Here is a 17,084-nt window from a genome sequence, read left to right on the forward strand (position 1 = left end):
ATCAAGTCAAACCAATGTGTATATAAATCGGACTGAAATCTCGAAGAAATAATTTGCATCATTGACTACCGAAGATGCCCGCCACTCGTGCGGATGAAACATTGAGTGAACGTTCTAATGTGCAACGGTGCTCTAGCTTTTAAAAAAGCCATTCTAATGACGCTCGGTCAGGGAAACCATACTAGATACTCGCAACGTGTGTAGGTCACATACGATGCCACCTACTATACCACTGCACAGCGGTTCTCAGTACCCTTGAGACTCCGTGTGCACTCTCCAGGGGCTCCGTGGCCACTCGAGGAAAAAAAAAGCAGTAAATTTGAAAAAAAATTTAAATAATAAAAATAAACGAGTAACTTTGATGAATAAACCAACAATAGGCCTACAGGGCTCCGTCTTAGAACTTTTATACCAAAAAGGGCTCCGCGAGTGAAAAAAAAAGTTGGGAAACGTTTCCGTGTTGCATACCCAGAGCGTGTCAACGGCGCGTAATTTAAATCCCGGTTAGGATTGGGACACCCCTTCCCATATTTGCATTAGAAATTGCGAGATGGGTAATGATTTCTTCAAATTTTTCACTATTTAGATCGGAGGTCAAATCCATCAACTCAACGCCAATTCTTTAATTTTAAAATCATAATTTGCGTAAGGTTTCGTGTTTCCAACAATGTTTGATGAAAACCTTTCGTCTCCATGGTATATCCAGTTCTGCGATACCTCTTCTTTGTTATAAAGTTATTTTTCCTTCTCAATTCTTCACATTATTTTTCTTGCCATTGTTCCTTCAGGAAGTTCCAACGCTCAATCATGTTTAAACTGCCTCACCCACATGCGTTCTACTATATCAACTATATAAATCAATAGAGACATTACAGTGGATATAATTCCTCGCGACTTTCATTTGCTGAAGATATATAATGCCACACCCACATTGATATAACCCAATCATACCTCATGGGCGACTGCTATGGAATTTTATCAGACATGTGGAGAGATAAAAAGTAATAGAGACGTTACGTGGAAAAATAAGACACAACAGAAAACGTAGGCGTCTTGACAGATAATTAAGTTACACATGAACAGAGTGTTAATTTCTCTTTCTTTTTATTTTTCATGTTTTTTTTAAACTCTTAATTGCAGGCAGATGAAAATAGAGGGCGTAGGTTGTCGAATATATATATTTATAGACGGCGCCAATGACGCTTATTTTCATGTTTGTGTGTTTATGGAAAAGGTGTCCTCTGCGATGCGCTGGATATTTAATTAATCATCGATCAGCCGATCGAGATTATAATCATTATTTGCCATAAATGATTATTACCTGCGTTTGAGAAAAAGATCCTTATATGGCCGTCTAAATAATTTACGTGTTTAGGGTAAAATACAGTAGCTGAAAGCGTTGAAGCTTTCCGGTTTAGTCTTTTTCGTTCGCAAACTTGACTGATCTCTTTTATTGTTTAAATTTATTGTGATGCAATGTGAGCAATGATTATAGATGTTGATATAATGGAAGAATTGCTGTAATAATAATGAAGTAAGTAGGCCTTCACGGCTTGAGTCATAATAACTACAAGATGTTTCTCTTTTTATGTCACGTGTTATTAAAATTTTCGGTTCGGGTCAGACACAAAGGTGATGGTGGAAGTGGCGTTTTCAAGACTGCGTTTAAGTCATCAATGATAGCGACTCTACTCTGTCCTTGGACATGCATCGCACTTCCTATTCTTCCCGTTAAGTAGCTGTTAGCAATTATGGACCCGTTCCCCACGCTCGAGTTCTTGGTACTATATATAAATTCGACGATCACTGAAACAAGGTGCTAATTTGGAAATCTACAGCTACTGATTATAGGCGACAATGGAAGGAAATCGCAGCATTCATTTTTGAAGATTCTTTCGTTTTGGAAACAAAAACTAATCACCTATTTCATTCAAACCATCAGCTGTAAGACCACAAACATTCTGGATAAACTTATCAGATTTTTTTTTTCTCAACCATTTAAGCGGAACAGCAGAAATCACTAAACCCTCATCAAAATGACGAATATATTTTTGAGATCTTTTGTACTTTTTTAATTTAAAAGGCTTTTTTTTCCGATTTTCAGCAAGTGCAAACTAAGAGATATAGGAAAAAGGTTTTCGCTGAGAAATCAACTTTACAAAATGTGACTTGTCTTTGCTAAGATAAGAGGCAAGAAAAGAAGAAGCGAGATATCTCGTCCATCAGATCGAATGGTTAATTGATGGCTGCAAAATTTGATGCGGTGAATAAAATAGGTATTCAATTCATCAATGGATTGAAGTATTCTTGCGAATGAAGTATTCTTAGTGAATAATTTTTTTTTGCTTTATTTTTAAAACCTGTATAGTATAGTATATATTTGAATATACATGGTAAATCCATAGTCCAAAACAAAACCGATTATACTAATTTCTTTTCTCAATTTTTTTTATTAGTTTAGGAAGTACATCTTCAGTGTCATTTCAGTAGGCTAAATTCTACTAAACGTAGCTATATATAAATATAATATATTTTTTTATATCTAGAAAGAGTTGATTCCTTGTTGTTGTAATTTTTTGGGAGATGCTGAAATTTTACGAGTTCAGAGATTTAGGAAATCGTGCCAAATTCAGAGAATTGGAAATAGAATTCAAGAAAATAATTATTCAACTTTGCTAAGCAAGATTTTATTAGTTTATAGATAACATTGAAATCAAAACAAACTGAATATTTTAACCTTGATAAACCATTTCAGCTGATTAGAAATTATTTATAATCAACTAATTGATTTTTTATGTATTGTTTCAATTAAATTAATGCTAGCAGCACCAATTTCAATCCATATTTTTGTAAAACAAATTCCAATTCGTTTTTACAGAGGTGACCATAGAGGGCTAAGATAAATCAATAGAACTTCTATTATATACAGTGGATGAGACGTACTTGTTCCATGATACGAATATTCAGTTTAAAAAAATTCAATAAAATATACACTCATATTAAAATTTCTTTTTACATCCACTCTAATGAATTTAAATATTTTATATGTTCAATGTTGTTGATTATAATCTGCTTATTGATATCAGATTATTGATAACAGTCTGAGTATTCGTGAATATCTTTATTCTTCAACCTTTGTTTCCATGATTTGAAAAAATATGCATTTATTACTAAAATTTTACGCCGAAGCTTTCTTTAAGTAAGATTACTTTAGAAATGAAGCAAATTATTGCTTTTCATCGTAAATAATAATATGAAATTTAATAAAACTAAAATCTTTAGCATTTCTTCATGACTGATTCATCCGTTTTTAAAAATACAAATTTCAAATTTCATCATTGTTTCCTAACACTTTGAATTCATAAAATTTTAACCAATAGTCTGGCGTTCGAAACGGAAATTCATGTCACCAAAAGGCTGAGATTACACTGTCAAAGTTTGGTAAAAGTTCTTTTATAATACTTTGCAGCCTTTTTTTTCTATAAGAATGCAGCCAATAAGCGTATTGGTTACATTGGAGCGAATTTAACTGGTAGGCATAGTTGTTTTTTTGTACTGGGGTAGGTAGGCTGTTTTTATCAAGTATTGTAAAAGATCTTTTTCGAAATTTTATAGTGTAATCCAACCAACACAACCCCACCGTCGCCGCAGTGGTGGTCGACTGAAGTTGATTTTCTGCTGTTCCCAACTTCGAGGCACGAATGCAAGCCGATCTCCCCGTTAAAAAGTCTCGCCGCCGAGATCAACAGACCTACAACGGTGTAATTATTCATTCATTACACTTCACTCACTATGAGGTGAGAAAAAACTTATAGTTTGAAAAAAAATTGATTGCAGATGTGACATCCCCACACATGACAAGCATTACACAGAGACAAACTTCACGGAAGGTTCACTACACTTTCACACACATTCCAACATGTATCAATTCGTTAGAAGTTCCGCAGAGGAAAATGGACGAGGCGCATGTCTGGTTTAATAGTAGTAGTAGTAGCCTACACAAGTTACATAAATATTTTAAATAAAATTTCAGCATTTTTAATGATTTTTTAAATATTATTAATTACTCCCTCTTTCTTCTCAATAAATATTACTATAGTTACCCTTTAATAAATACCATTAAAAAAATGCCATATTTCATAAGGTTCTTATTTTTTTTTTAAACTACGATAGAAACAATCAGAAGATTTTCAAAAAAATTTTCGCATTCGATTTCTAATGAGGTGAAGTATTTTAAAAGTCATTTCTGACAATTAAATTCTTTTTGGAAATCTCAAGGATGATAACATCCAAATAGGTCAATTAAAGAAGTGTTTCTAATACGCTGGTTTTTATACGGACATCTCCGTCCTCAAAAAGCTGCTGCCCCGTCTCTTCTGAAGCCAACAAAAATAATCCCTGGTTTGTAAGTGCATTATTCACTGAGATCTTTGAATTAAAAAATCTGAGGAAATTTGAGAAAGAATCGCGTAAATTTACGAGCAACGCTTCTTTCCCGGATTTATGTGGTTCTTTCCCAACTATCCTCCGATTTTAGTATTTAAGTACCTCTGCGGATATTGCACTTAGAAACATGGAATTATTTTTGTTGGCTTCAGAAGAGACAGAGCAACAACTTTGCGATTGGGTTTTTGAGAACAGGGTAATGAGGTTTTTTTTAAATAACTACACACTCCTTACAATATGAATGATGTATATCAGAATATCTGCACACGTTATTTGAATCATTTTTCCAATTGGTAGTACACCTGTAGAATTAACGATGCGGCAGTAAAATTCTGCAAGAAGAATTAAGTAACCGCCTTGTGTACAATCTTTGAAACCCAAAACGTTGACGTTTCATTTCTGAATCTTAATGGTAAGCCAGCTTTATTTTGAGTGACGTAAAAACATACACCGGTAGCCTCAAGTAAAATTCTCTGCATATTATAGAGTAATTCACACACCATCGGGTTAACGCGCTCTATATAATTGCCCTGGAACCAAAGATGTTCGTCGCCGTTCATGACAAAAACATAAATACCTGCTGAAATCTCACACGCATAAAGGAGAAAAAAACCCCATATATATATATATATAAGAAGAGAGAAATATATATCCTCATATTTCCTCTGTTGTCCTCGCTTTTTCGTCGCCTATTCCCCTGAGTATTTTATTAGCTTTGATAATGTGGAATTTCCTGCGTCAAGATATAAAAATTGGCGGCGGGAATGAAAGAACAGCAAAAGAAAAAGCAAAAAAACAAAAAAAGTCTGTCGCCAAATCAAAGGTCATTGGGTGCCGAACTTCCTAAAGTCAAGACAAAAAAACTAATAAAAGAAAACATGGAAAAATATATAAATATAAAAATATATAAAAATAAATGGGCGGGAAAAAAATAAATATTCCAGTCTCCGAAAAAAAGGATCGGAATCGACGTGATCGTTTGTGAACGAGATCGGTGGTGATGGTGGTGGATGCACACGCACAAACAGCCGCGGATGATGAACAAGAAGCCAGAAAGAACACACACACACGCACACGAGGAGGAATAGACATACTCAACACACACACACTTCTTGATAGTCAGAACGTGCTCGTGCCAACCTAGAGGAAACATGTTGCTGCTCCGTTTCCCGCTACGACTGGTATCGCACGTGGGAATTTTCATCATCGTTATTGATACCTTTTGGTTTATGAACTGTGCCGTTGGTGTTTATGGAGAATTACGGCCGCACTTGTGAGTACGAGAAATTTAAATTTTGTTTATTAATTATCTCACTCATAAATTTCCAACCTGATTGATTTTTTTTTCTTCTTTTTAGACAGAGTAGATATAGATTTCAATTTAAAAAATAAAATTTATATTTTAATAATTTATTTCCATGTATATTTGCCATACTTAGATGAGACAACCATAATTTTTTATGGGCAGTATATGCGTATTTTGTTATAATTATTGATTTTTTTAATTGCTCTTATCGGGTTGCTGTATTTTTTTTTTTTTCAAATCAAATCAAATCAAATTTATTATTATCATTATACAAGTACAAAAAAAATGAGAAAATTATCAAAAAATTATTGTTATGTATTTGGCATCCGTATTTTTTATGGTTATCTTTTTCATCCACCTCGTTGGACATTTTGTTTGTTGTGGCTTTTGTATTTGTTTTTTTTTTCATTTTTAATGGCTAATTTTTTTACTTTATTTTTTTTTATTTTGCTCCCCCATACTTGTTTTTTTGCATGTACCAGCTTGGGTCATTTTCTTGATTCCTTTTAGTAGTTTTATATTTTTCATTTCTCATATGTTTTTATAAAATGTTTCTATTCTTTTATAAATGAATCTGTATGTCAATAATCAGCGCCGCCCTTATCGGACGCAGGGCCCAGTGCGAAAATAATTTCGGGGCTCCTTAGCCCAGATTTTTTTTTATACGTAGTTAAAAGTTCAGGCATACAAATATTTATCAATCATCGCAAAATATATATGAATGCTGGAAAATATCTACTCACCAATGAAACTCAAAATTAATGGGAAAAAATCCCAGAATTAAGGAGAGAAAAATCCCAGAATATTGATGAAAAAATCCCAAAATATTGACGATAAAAAATCCCAGAATATTGATGATAAAAAATCCCAGAATATTGATGATAAAAAAATCCCAGAATATTGATGATACAAAATCCCAGAATATTAATGCTAAAAAAATCCCAGAATATTGATGATGAAAAATCCCAGAATATTGGTGATAAAAAAATCCCAGAATATTGATGATAAAAAAATCCCAGAATATTGATGATAAAAAATCCCAGAATATTGATGATAAAAATCCCAGAATATTGATGATAAAAAATCCCAGAATATTGATGATAAAAAATCCCAGAATATTGATGATAAAAAATCCCAGAATATTGATGAAAAAAATCCCAGAATATTGATGATAAAAAAATCCCAGAATATTAATGATAAAAAATCCCAGAATATTAATGATAAAAGAAATCCCAGAATATTGATGTTAAAAAATCCCAGAATTAATGAAAGAAAAAATCTCAGAATTGTTAGAAATCCAAAATTAATGAGAGAGAAAAATCCCAGATTTTAGGAAAATCCAGTATTAATGAAAGAAAAAGCCCAGAATTGATGAAAATCCAGAATAAATGAGGGAAAGAATCTCAAAATTGAAATTTCAGAATTAATAAGAGAAAATATTCCGGAATCGATTGAAATTCAACATTTATGAGAGAAAAAAAAAATTCCCGAATTGATTGAAGTTCAGAATTAATGAGACAAATAAATCCACAATTGATGAAAATTCCAGAATTTAATTCAGAATTTAGTCTGAGCTTTAAAGCTCACCTTGCTCACTAAGAGAAAAATGTATTCGATATACATGTGTATTTCTTTCACTTCTATTACTTTTGTCTTGCTAAGTGCGGGGACCCCCAAACCGCATCCGTCGCAGACCCCTAAGTGTGGCTTTTACCAATAATAATAATACCTGTTTATAAAGGCCCCTATGTTAATTTCCGACAGTATTGAGATAACGCTTAATTTACAACACTTTCGTTTCACTATATACGCACATGTATAGGACACCAAGTTCTAGTTCGATAAATAACAGAGATATTCATTTTATAAAATAAGCGAGCTCCCAATATATATAGACATACTAAAAAATTATTTAAAATGCTCTCCTGTAAAATGTGCCTTTTGTGGCATGGTGAATTTTACCTCCGGCATAAAGAAATAAATATAAATAAAAAAGAAAAATGTATATAATTCGGACATAACAGTAACAGATTTAACCTTTAAATATGCAGCTTTGAATGTGTACTAAGCTCGTACTAAAATCTTATCGCCGATATTAAACACTATCAATTTCTGATGTTTCACATAATTTTTGTTTAAAGTGGTAAGAAAAAGAAATATTGCTCTTGTACACTTTTATAACCTAAAAATGTGAATATTTTCTTGTTTAAGCCTCAAGTTAAAGAAAATAAATAATTAACACAAATAAAAGTAAAATTTAAATTATAAAGTTATTTCACTGTGTTATTCCATTTGAAATCATAGTTATTCTTGTTTTCTTTGTTAACTAATTTATATTTATAGAGCTGACGAAAATACTTTTATCCTTCATTATATATTTTTGAAAATAGTTTTTAACTTACAAGAAACAATATAATTAATTCATTGGGAAATTTAATTTATGATATAATTAATATTATTGTTATAATGCGATATTTCAGAATATTACGAACATTTTATCTGATTAATATGTCATTATCTAATTATTCTAACAATATTTCATTGTCTAATTCATTAATTATATTTCATTTTTTAAAAGTTTATCAGTGAATATGTGAAGATCATTTCAGGGTATATTACGGAGCAAAATTATATTTGCCAATTTAATAACATTAATTTTAATGTAAAAACGATATTACTAAGACATTAAACAAATTTTCAAACTTAAATTTTCACAAGATTTTCTTTTCAAGATAAATATTTCCTGAAATTAGAACGGTTACAAATGCGAGATTTCAAATTGTTACGAACACTTCATGATCTAATTGCCGAGTTATATCAAAATATTTAAATCTACATGATTTTATATTTTTATTTAATATAAAATATTTTTAATTCTTTAATGTACTGTTTCAATTACTGTATTTCTAGACGTAAACACCAAGGTCGAAAAACAAGTTCAATGATAGCCTTTTACCATATGATTGTAATATTAAATAGCATTTAATTAGCGTTTTCTTGTAATCTACGAAAAGTATTAGCTCATAACTTATTCTGACAAATCGAACTGTAATTTGGTTAGTTGGTATTCAGATATTAGGCTGATACGATAAAACTTCATAGTCAATTTCTGGGGCGTAATTCTTTAAGTTCAGCCTCAAGGAAAAACCTTCAATACCATGTTTTTAAAACCGTGAGTGCCATTTCGAATTGCCAAGAAATACGATAATTTTAATGAACACAAAGTGTTTTTTTTTAACAGAAATAATTAAAAGTGGAAAAATAATCATTTGTACAAATAATGCGGCCACTCGTCCTACATTTCTATTGCAGTGAAAAAGAATGAAACAGCGAAAGTGACATCTGATCAAGTGGGTCAACGGTTCTTTGGCACGGGCCAAACATTAACACTTTAAATAATTGAAAAATTTTATTCATTTTTAATCGTTTCTTTCCTTAGTTTAGATGAATTCATTTTATTTATTTTTTAATTACACTTTGATTCGGTGTTTTACCGCTAAAAGGCATTCCATAAAGACAGTGAAAAAGACTCCCCTAGAATGTTGATCTTCGGATACCTCAAAACTCGTTACACGGCACTTTACGATGAATATTTAAAAAAAAATGTTTTTCCAAGGAAGAATAGTCAATTTAAAACACTTTATAGAGCAATATAATCTTGTTTTAATTACGTTTGCGCGCATGTGTGCGTAATAATTATTTTATATACATTCATGTAAACTCTTCAATCGAGTTTTATTATCAACTATCAAATCGGAGATATTTTGTAATTTTTTAATATGTATTTTAGATTTTCCTATCCGTTAGAAAAAATGTTTTTCTAACCCCCTAAAACAACTGCTTCTTTTGCTTTTCTTCTATAAATTTTCAGAATACTGAAACGCTACTAGTCTGTCATGGAGACTATCATCCTCACAACACCCCGAACGCTGTCTTGTCGTTAAATTCTCGAATTACGTGTAAATGGAACGACAGAGATAGTCTAAAACTTTCAAGACATATTTAATGATATATAACTGCACGAGACTCTCTGAATTTGATAGCGGTTTGTGGGTGGCAATGTCACTATAACCTAAACAAAAAAAAAGACGTCTTACGACACCCATTCATTTCGTTTTCAGCATAGTGTGGAAATTAATTTCCATATCCTAAGGGGGAAGAGAGAAATCTTAGGTATCCAGTTACTGTATAAGACCAATTTATAGGGAATATAAATTTAAATCGATTAAATACGACGTGAAGATCGACATATACCCCGTGTGAAAGTCCGTGGTTTCTCAATAAGCAGTTTTTTAATTGACTGGAAAATTCAAACTGTAACATCTTTGTTCTAAAGTGTTTATATGGGTCACCAAACATTACTGGGAACATCGAACGCGTGGGAGAAGTTGTTGATTTCGAAATAAGGACATATCCTTACCATATGCAAATCGTATTTCAGCTCTCGAGAGCTCATAAATGTCTTCTGGGATCCGCAAAAAAACATCTGTTTCCTCTCGAAAGAACGCAAGAAAAATAAAAATAACTTAAGGAGTGATATAAAAAGCCATTTTCGTTGGACAAGGATTAAATCCAGAATCCGGTCAGGCTATTGGTCGTCTCTATCATCCCCTAAGAGAGACTTGAATCCATTTCAGTTCAGATAACATACGCTTCTCAATTCAACCTCGCGAGATGATCCTAGATGGTAGAACATTAGGCACTACACATGGGACTCATTAACAGTTTTGTATCATCCCTATTTGTCTGTGTCATGAGAGTGAATTAATGAGTGACTTGGTGAAAAAAAAAGAAGAAGATAGAAATAGAATGATATATAGCTTTGAGAAGCGCAATCATCTCCTCAGAGTATGGTGGTGGCATCGTCCTCATCATCATCTTTTTGCTCGAAGAAGTCCATTAACAAATTGTGCAAATGGAGGCGAGGAAAAATTACTTTTCATCAGAGTGGAAAATAGCAATTATTCTATTGGAAAAGGTGAACTGAAACGAGAGGAGAAAAAGCGAGGCTCGTTTTCTCTTTTTTTTTAAAGCTGATTCGGTTCGACTTTGGACCTCAAATATGAGAAGTCGTGATGAGTTTCCGTGAATACCATCTGCTGTAGAAGAAATTGAAATTAATAAATTTTACACGCGTACAACGTTTGCACCAACGTTTGCACTAAAAAATAAGAAAAAATACCGGACTATTTTTTTTTTGTAGGCGTGTTTGAGGTGTCATGTATTATACATAGGTGGCACTAAAATATACTATAAATTGTCATTTACCCCCTACCTAATTTTTCCATTTATGTGGTTATCATTCTTTGGTGAGTTATTTTATAGTTATTCCTGTTGAGTTTTTTTTTGCCTCCTCACTTTTTTATATGAGTGGAAAGAGGGAAAGAGTGTCTCGTAATCAAATTTTGTTCAAACGCAAATTTTCGAAATGAAAAAACAAAGTTTTATTAACTTATTTTAATAAGGGTAGCTCATGAAGATGATTGTATACTTCATATACAGGGCATGTCCTTTACAAAGGTGGGGCTGACAGGGGCGCAGTGGTGGGGCCCGGGACAGTTACCATCTTTTTCTTTATGCCAGAAATTTAGAAGAGCCCGTGAAAGGTCTGAGGGGTTCTTCAGATGTGGCGTCCATAATACAGGGTGACGCAGAAGTTATCAAAAGGAGTGATAGTCCTCTACGCTACTTCAAGGAGTGATAGAACACATCAAAACAAGCAGGTATCGTTGCACATTGCACGGCTGTAACCCAAGTAGTGAACCACTAGACGGCGCTGTCATTGCACTCATTAAGACTGTTTTTGGTATTTATCGCCATTTTCATCGTGCTTCAGAAGGAATGGGTAGTTTCAAGAATCACAAAAAAGTGGTCATGCACTTCAGGGACGGTGCTGCCAACTAGAATGCTCTGGAAGCCCAAAGACTATACAGTTAGTATTTTCCGACCAGACGCATGCCAAATCGAAAAACCTTTGAGGGTTGCACTTTTGCATAGGTGCCTATGGGTTTCTTGTGTTATCCTCAAACATCCCTGCATCCTTCATGCCACTGTTAAAGGAGCCCGTTTCGCAACGGGCCTAACACAACCTTTTACAATCCCTCAACGTATTTTTCTATCTGGCACACGTCTTATCAAAAAACACTCTTGGACAGTCTTGGGACTTCCGCAGCATTTTATCCACAGTACAATGAATGAAATACATTTCCGCTTTCTCATCCCTCCTGCAACTGACAAAAACCTGTGCAAAGAACAGCACCGTCTAGGGGCTCACTGCTTATGTTACAACCATGTAATGTACGACGAAAATTTCCTTGAAGTTTTGCCCATGAGTTCTGAATCACCCTGTATAGCTGCTTTTCTTGTTTTAAACGGTATCAACACTTCAAAACCGGTCGTCGACACCAGTAACTAGGCGACAAAAGAATGTGCTAGAAAGTAACATTGTACCAAACATATGAAAAGTGTCCTTGAGAATGAGTTCTTTAAAACAGTGTTATTGCGACGTTTCACGAAACATTTCGTCCAATTCAGATAGCTGCTAAATAATTTTAGATTTAATAAATAAAATACCGTTTCTCTATATTGATTTTTATTTGCATTAGTCATCAGTAGGGTCTGTCAATCATTTATACCATTTCTGCCGGGATCCGTAAGAGTATTCGATGAATATTTCAAAATGTATGGAATAGAGGAGGGAACTAACAGTGAATTATTAAATTTTACAAACACAGAAACGGTTCGGGAAGTTTTCACATAGACGGTGTTGTCCACACCCAACTTCACACGAGAAAATCTGCGCGTTTGCAGCTATTATTTGCATATAAGGATTACTTAAATATGCAAATTTAAGGAGGGGGGATAAAGGGGGGGGGGACGAAATCCACCACCCGGACAAAATCTGATTGTACAAAGGGATGAATGAACAAGGAAGATTTCTAGTATGTATTGTCCCTTGTCCCACCTCAACAATTTTCAGCGACAGAAAATCGAAAATTTTGTATTCATGGAATAAAAAATTGCCTTTCATAAATCAATTTTTTTTTCCTGATTCGGCTTTTCTTGAATTGGTTTTAGAACATGTATAGCCTTCGACCTTTAGGCAATAAGAATCGTCGTTAGAATTCGGAAGCATTCGAGAGGGTTTAGGTCCCCCCCCTCTCCCATTTTACTATATCGAATGTACTCGTGGCCTCACCACCACCATGGATCTATCTGTACAACAAAAAATACAATAGACACCATACAGTAGAAGGAAAAAAAAATTGTCTGCGGTTTGAATGTTCTTTAAAGTGAATTTTTCCTTATTATTTCTTCTTAAAGGGAGAGGCGTGAGACTCTTGTTAAAGGAGAAGAAGAGAAAAAAAAAATGCGAATTCAAAAAGTAGGGATATCTTGTGTTAAAGTTTTCAAAGAAAGGGGAACAGAGAGAGAAGAGAAATATTATTTATTATACTGTATGCCCTTACATAATAATGAGCTGCAGGAAGTCTGGGAGGCCAAAGGGAACCGCGGATCCTTCAAGAGGGTGAACACTCAACCACGCTATTGTGTTACTCCCAAGGTAGGAGAATCCTCTCACAATATTATTTTGCTGTTTTTTTTTTAAACGGTTTTCGGATAAAATTTTAATTTTCAGATTACAGTAACACCTGACTGAAGACGTTTGAGCCGTTTCGAGAATTCGAGAAAGACTTTATCACACTGCAATCAATGACTTTCTGCCAATTTCAATTCCTGCCGGTTTTTTCTTCAAAGTAATGTTTAAGAGCAAAGCATACGAGAAATTTCCCACTTGTGACCATCCGTCAAAACAAGACCCAATTGTGAAAACATTTGGCAGCCTCCAGAGAATTATGCACTGTGTAGCTTCGAATTGACTGTCTTTTTAGTCTGAGTCGCTTCACGTTTTATTCGTCTGTGTTCAAGTTATTGCATCCACGGCCGCCTTAATGCATAGGCACACACCCGAGCACGGCCCAGAGGCCTCCAGAGTGATGAGATCTGGCACTAGGATTTGCGAAAATAAGTTGGTGCCTCAACATGGCATTTTGCCCGTCATTCCATGTTGATGTTAAGGCAACCTTGGCACCCTGTTTATAAGACGTATTCAAAACCTTTTGGGTTCCATAGAACAGACTCATAACCATATCAAGGGTCCCACGGAACAGCTTCATGCCTATTAAGTGTTTAAGGAGCTTTAACATTGGAAACCTCTACTGTACTGTAATACATACTATAATAGACGGTTATTAGGTTGAAAAAATGGCCATGGTCCCAACATCTTTCCATCGTTTTCCCTACGCCAGGACTTTTGTCAGACCCTCAAATAAGAGCTTTAAGCAAGCTCCATCTTTCATTGTCTTGTGGCTTTAATACTGTAAAACATTAAGCCTTTTTCACATATGTGAAGCAAACCAGAGGCCCTGTCTGTTTCCAACTGTTGGAGTCTCGCCCTCGGAAATGAGAATATTAATTATCGTTTGGCACTCTTTTGGAACTTTTTTAATCTAGGTGAGATTCTACTACACCCCAAAATGTTTCGATCTATGTAATATTATCATACTGATCGAAAATCGATTGAATATTGCATTCTTCTGAATGTGAATTTAATATTTCTGAACTTAATTAACTACGTTCAATTTCATCCCTGAAATACCTCGTGGTTTCCTTGACCGTGAAGGGTTTTATTCTAAGGTGCAGCATTTACAAATCACTATCTACTATCTACTTCCTGTGACTAAAGTGGATCTCCCGCTTACACCGTTTTCAGAAAACCGTCGGGAAAAACATTGTCAGCGGTAAAACACTGTAACAGGGAATCTCGATGAGTATTAGTAAGAGTCTGGACCACGAAAATAAGTCGTACTAATAGTGAAAACGTTCTAGGAAGGAACGTTATTAGCGGGATCAACTGTATACACTCGTAGATGCAGTCTATATACATTTCTATCAAGCATGTTGACTCGAAATAGCTGAATTTATTCTCTATAATACACGTCTCGAAGTTTCAGCTTTTCCTCTGCAAGTACATACTGTATATACCTGAACCTTTCCTTGTTCAGTTGTCAAACTCCATTGTCAAAGAGTGACCGGCAGTATACGAAGCGGCTATTGTGGACCCCTCATTCCTGCATAAGGCAAAAAAAAAAAAAAAATAAAAAAAAAAAAATAACCCGGCAACAATTGAGATAAATGGGGACGTAAATATGCTCACGAGTTACATAATGTAAAGCGAGGGTGCGGCGATCAGCTATACTGTATATATAAGAGGGGAAATCACACAGTAATTCATAACCTTGTTGTTGAAGGTATAGTGTTTCCACGACGGTTTTTTATTACCAGAAAATATGTTTCTTTGCAACGCGATAGAGTGTTTCGTGAAATGCAATATCTCTTCTCTCTCTCTCACACATCGTATTTTTTTTCCACTTGTATCCATCCTCACATGTAGAATCTTAAACCAGCAGAGCACAAATGGGCAGCTTCTTTCATTCATGTCTTTCTTCTATAGAGTATAAGAAAGTAGATCGCTTTCTTTTTAAAAAAAGAAAAGTCTTTTTTGACCTCAGGTCTTACCGGTCCTATTGTCTTCGAGGTTAAAATAAGACCTTCTCCCCTTTTAAATGCAAATATCACAATATTTCCTTTCTTTACCTTGGTAAGGAAAAATTCGACATGTTTTGTGGGTATTTGCCGCTGAAAATGTCAGTCTAAGGAATTTAGGCATTTCCGTTTAAAGGCTAGCGTTTCAGAATTATTAAAGCATAAACGCATATGGTTTGATCAAGATCAAATGAAACCCATTTGAATGGCTTTAAATGAGAAGAGCGAAATATGTACTGGTGTGGCAGGATCAAATGAAAAATCTATTAAGAATCTAGAATGTATTTGCGTTTGTTGGAAAAGTTACTATAGATAAGGGTTGCACACACAACCTCTGGCCTATCCTTAGAGAGTCCCATTCGGCACGCGAAACATGTTCCGAAAAAAAGGTATCAGTACACACTATCTGATTATACCTAGGTTGACCATATATTTTTGAGGAAAAATATGAAAATGTATTTGTGATTAATAGAGAGATTCCTATTCGAAATACGGGACATTGCCACTAAAGTTGTCATTTATCACTAAAAAATCATCAAGAGCGGGATATGAAGCGCTACTGCAAATCGCAGTGGATTAAACTTTAATTCATGAAATAAACATTCAGTTTGACAAATACGAGAGAATAATACCTGTTTCTGGCTCACGAGTGGCAGCAGTATAGCATACCTACTACTTGCCCGTTCACAAACTTTAGCGATATCACCATAGAGGAGTTGGATCTAACCATCTACGTCAGGATCGATAGGGAAAGAACTTGTTATCTGCGTTTTTCCCCGGGATCAAACCCTAAATCTGACGGTACCCTCCATGACGGTAGACGAGCATCTTACCACTACTTAACAGAACATGCAGCTCGTACACATTCCTCTACGGAATGTCTAACGAATCGCACATACCGCAATGTGTGTTCTGGGTGTAAGTGAGGTCCTAGCGTATTTATGTTGTTGAGTTGCGCTTGTTTCGTGTTCATGCTGCCATCTGCCTTACATGTTCTGAAGGAAAGATGGAGATGTTTGAATTTTCATGTTATGTGAGTATCGTGTTGTAGGTCTGCCTGCTGTCCACGGAGAGACTTTTTCAAACGGGACACCGACTCGCATTTGCGCCTCGAAGCTGGAAAACAGCAGAAAAACAATTTCAGCCAGCCACCACTGTGCCGTCAATGGGGGTCAATCCTGGATTCTCAGGGTGGGAGTCCAGCATGATTCCCACACGACTGCACAGCTGCAGCATCTTACCACTGCACCACTCGGGCGCAGTATGCCAAATCTGGTCCGAGGACCGATAAGATAGTGCACTCCTACCATAGACATTCAGGTAGACACATCTTGAATTGAAAACTTTGGTGGATTTGCCGATATAACTCATTAGGCAAGCTGGAGAAACCGCGAGACACCCAGGAAAACTTTGGGGGATTTGCCGATATAACTCATTAGGCAAGCTGGAGAAACTGGAGAAACCGCGAGACACCCAGGAAAACTTTGGGGGATTTGCCGATATAACTCATTAGGCAAGCTGCGTAAAACCATCATGACTAATCGATACGGCAACCATAGTTCCCAACTTTTTTTTGTCCCATCGCCCCTTCACAAATTTTTTTCTCCCAGCTCCCCCAACGCAATCTAACCCATAGAATCCTATGCTATACCCGTTGCTTTTACCGCTCCCGGAACAGTCCATTGCCCCCCCCCCCCAGCGGACGTTAACCCCCCCACTTTAGGAA

At 35.1% G+C, this 17,084-nt stretch overlaps 1 protein-coding gene across 4 annotated transcripts in view; it reads left to right on the forward strand.

Moving 5' to 3' along the window:
* The first annotated feature begins 5,365 nt into the window (after positions 1 to 5,365).
* LOC149075972 (uncharacterized) overlaps positions 5,366 to 17,084 on the forward strand; it is a 130,680-nt gene continuing 118,961 nt past the window's right edge. For 2 of the 4 annotated variants that reach the window (XM_089243492.1, XM_089243493.1), the window contains exon 1: positions 5,508 to 5,719. In XM_089243492.1, the coding sequence (XP_089099618.1) occupies positions 5,598 to 5,719 (122 nt within the window). In that variant the 5' untranslated portion in view covers positions 5,508 to 5,597. Of the gene's footprint in view, positions 5,724 to 17,084 lie in introns of all 4 variants that reach the window. The other 2 variants (XM_089243490.1, XM_089243491.1) reach the window with 2 other exon arrangements.

Source organism: Pholcus phalangioides, unplaced genomic scaffold (genome assembly GCF_987345545.1).
Source record: "Pholcus phalangioides strain wild (caught in Gottingen) unplaced genomic scaffold, Ppha-v1.0 ptg000015l_1, whole genome shotgun sequence".
NCBI classification, from domain to species: Eukaryota; Metazoa; Arthropoda; class Arachnida; order Araneae; family Pholcidae; genus Pholcus; species Pholcus phalangioides.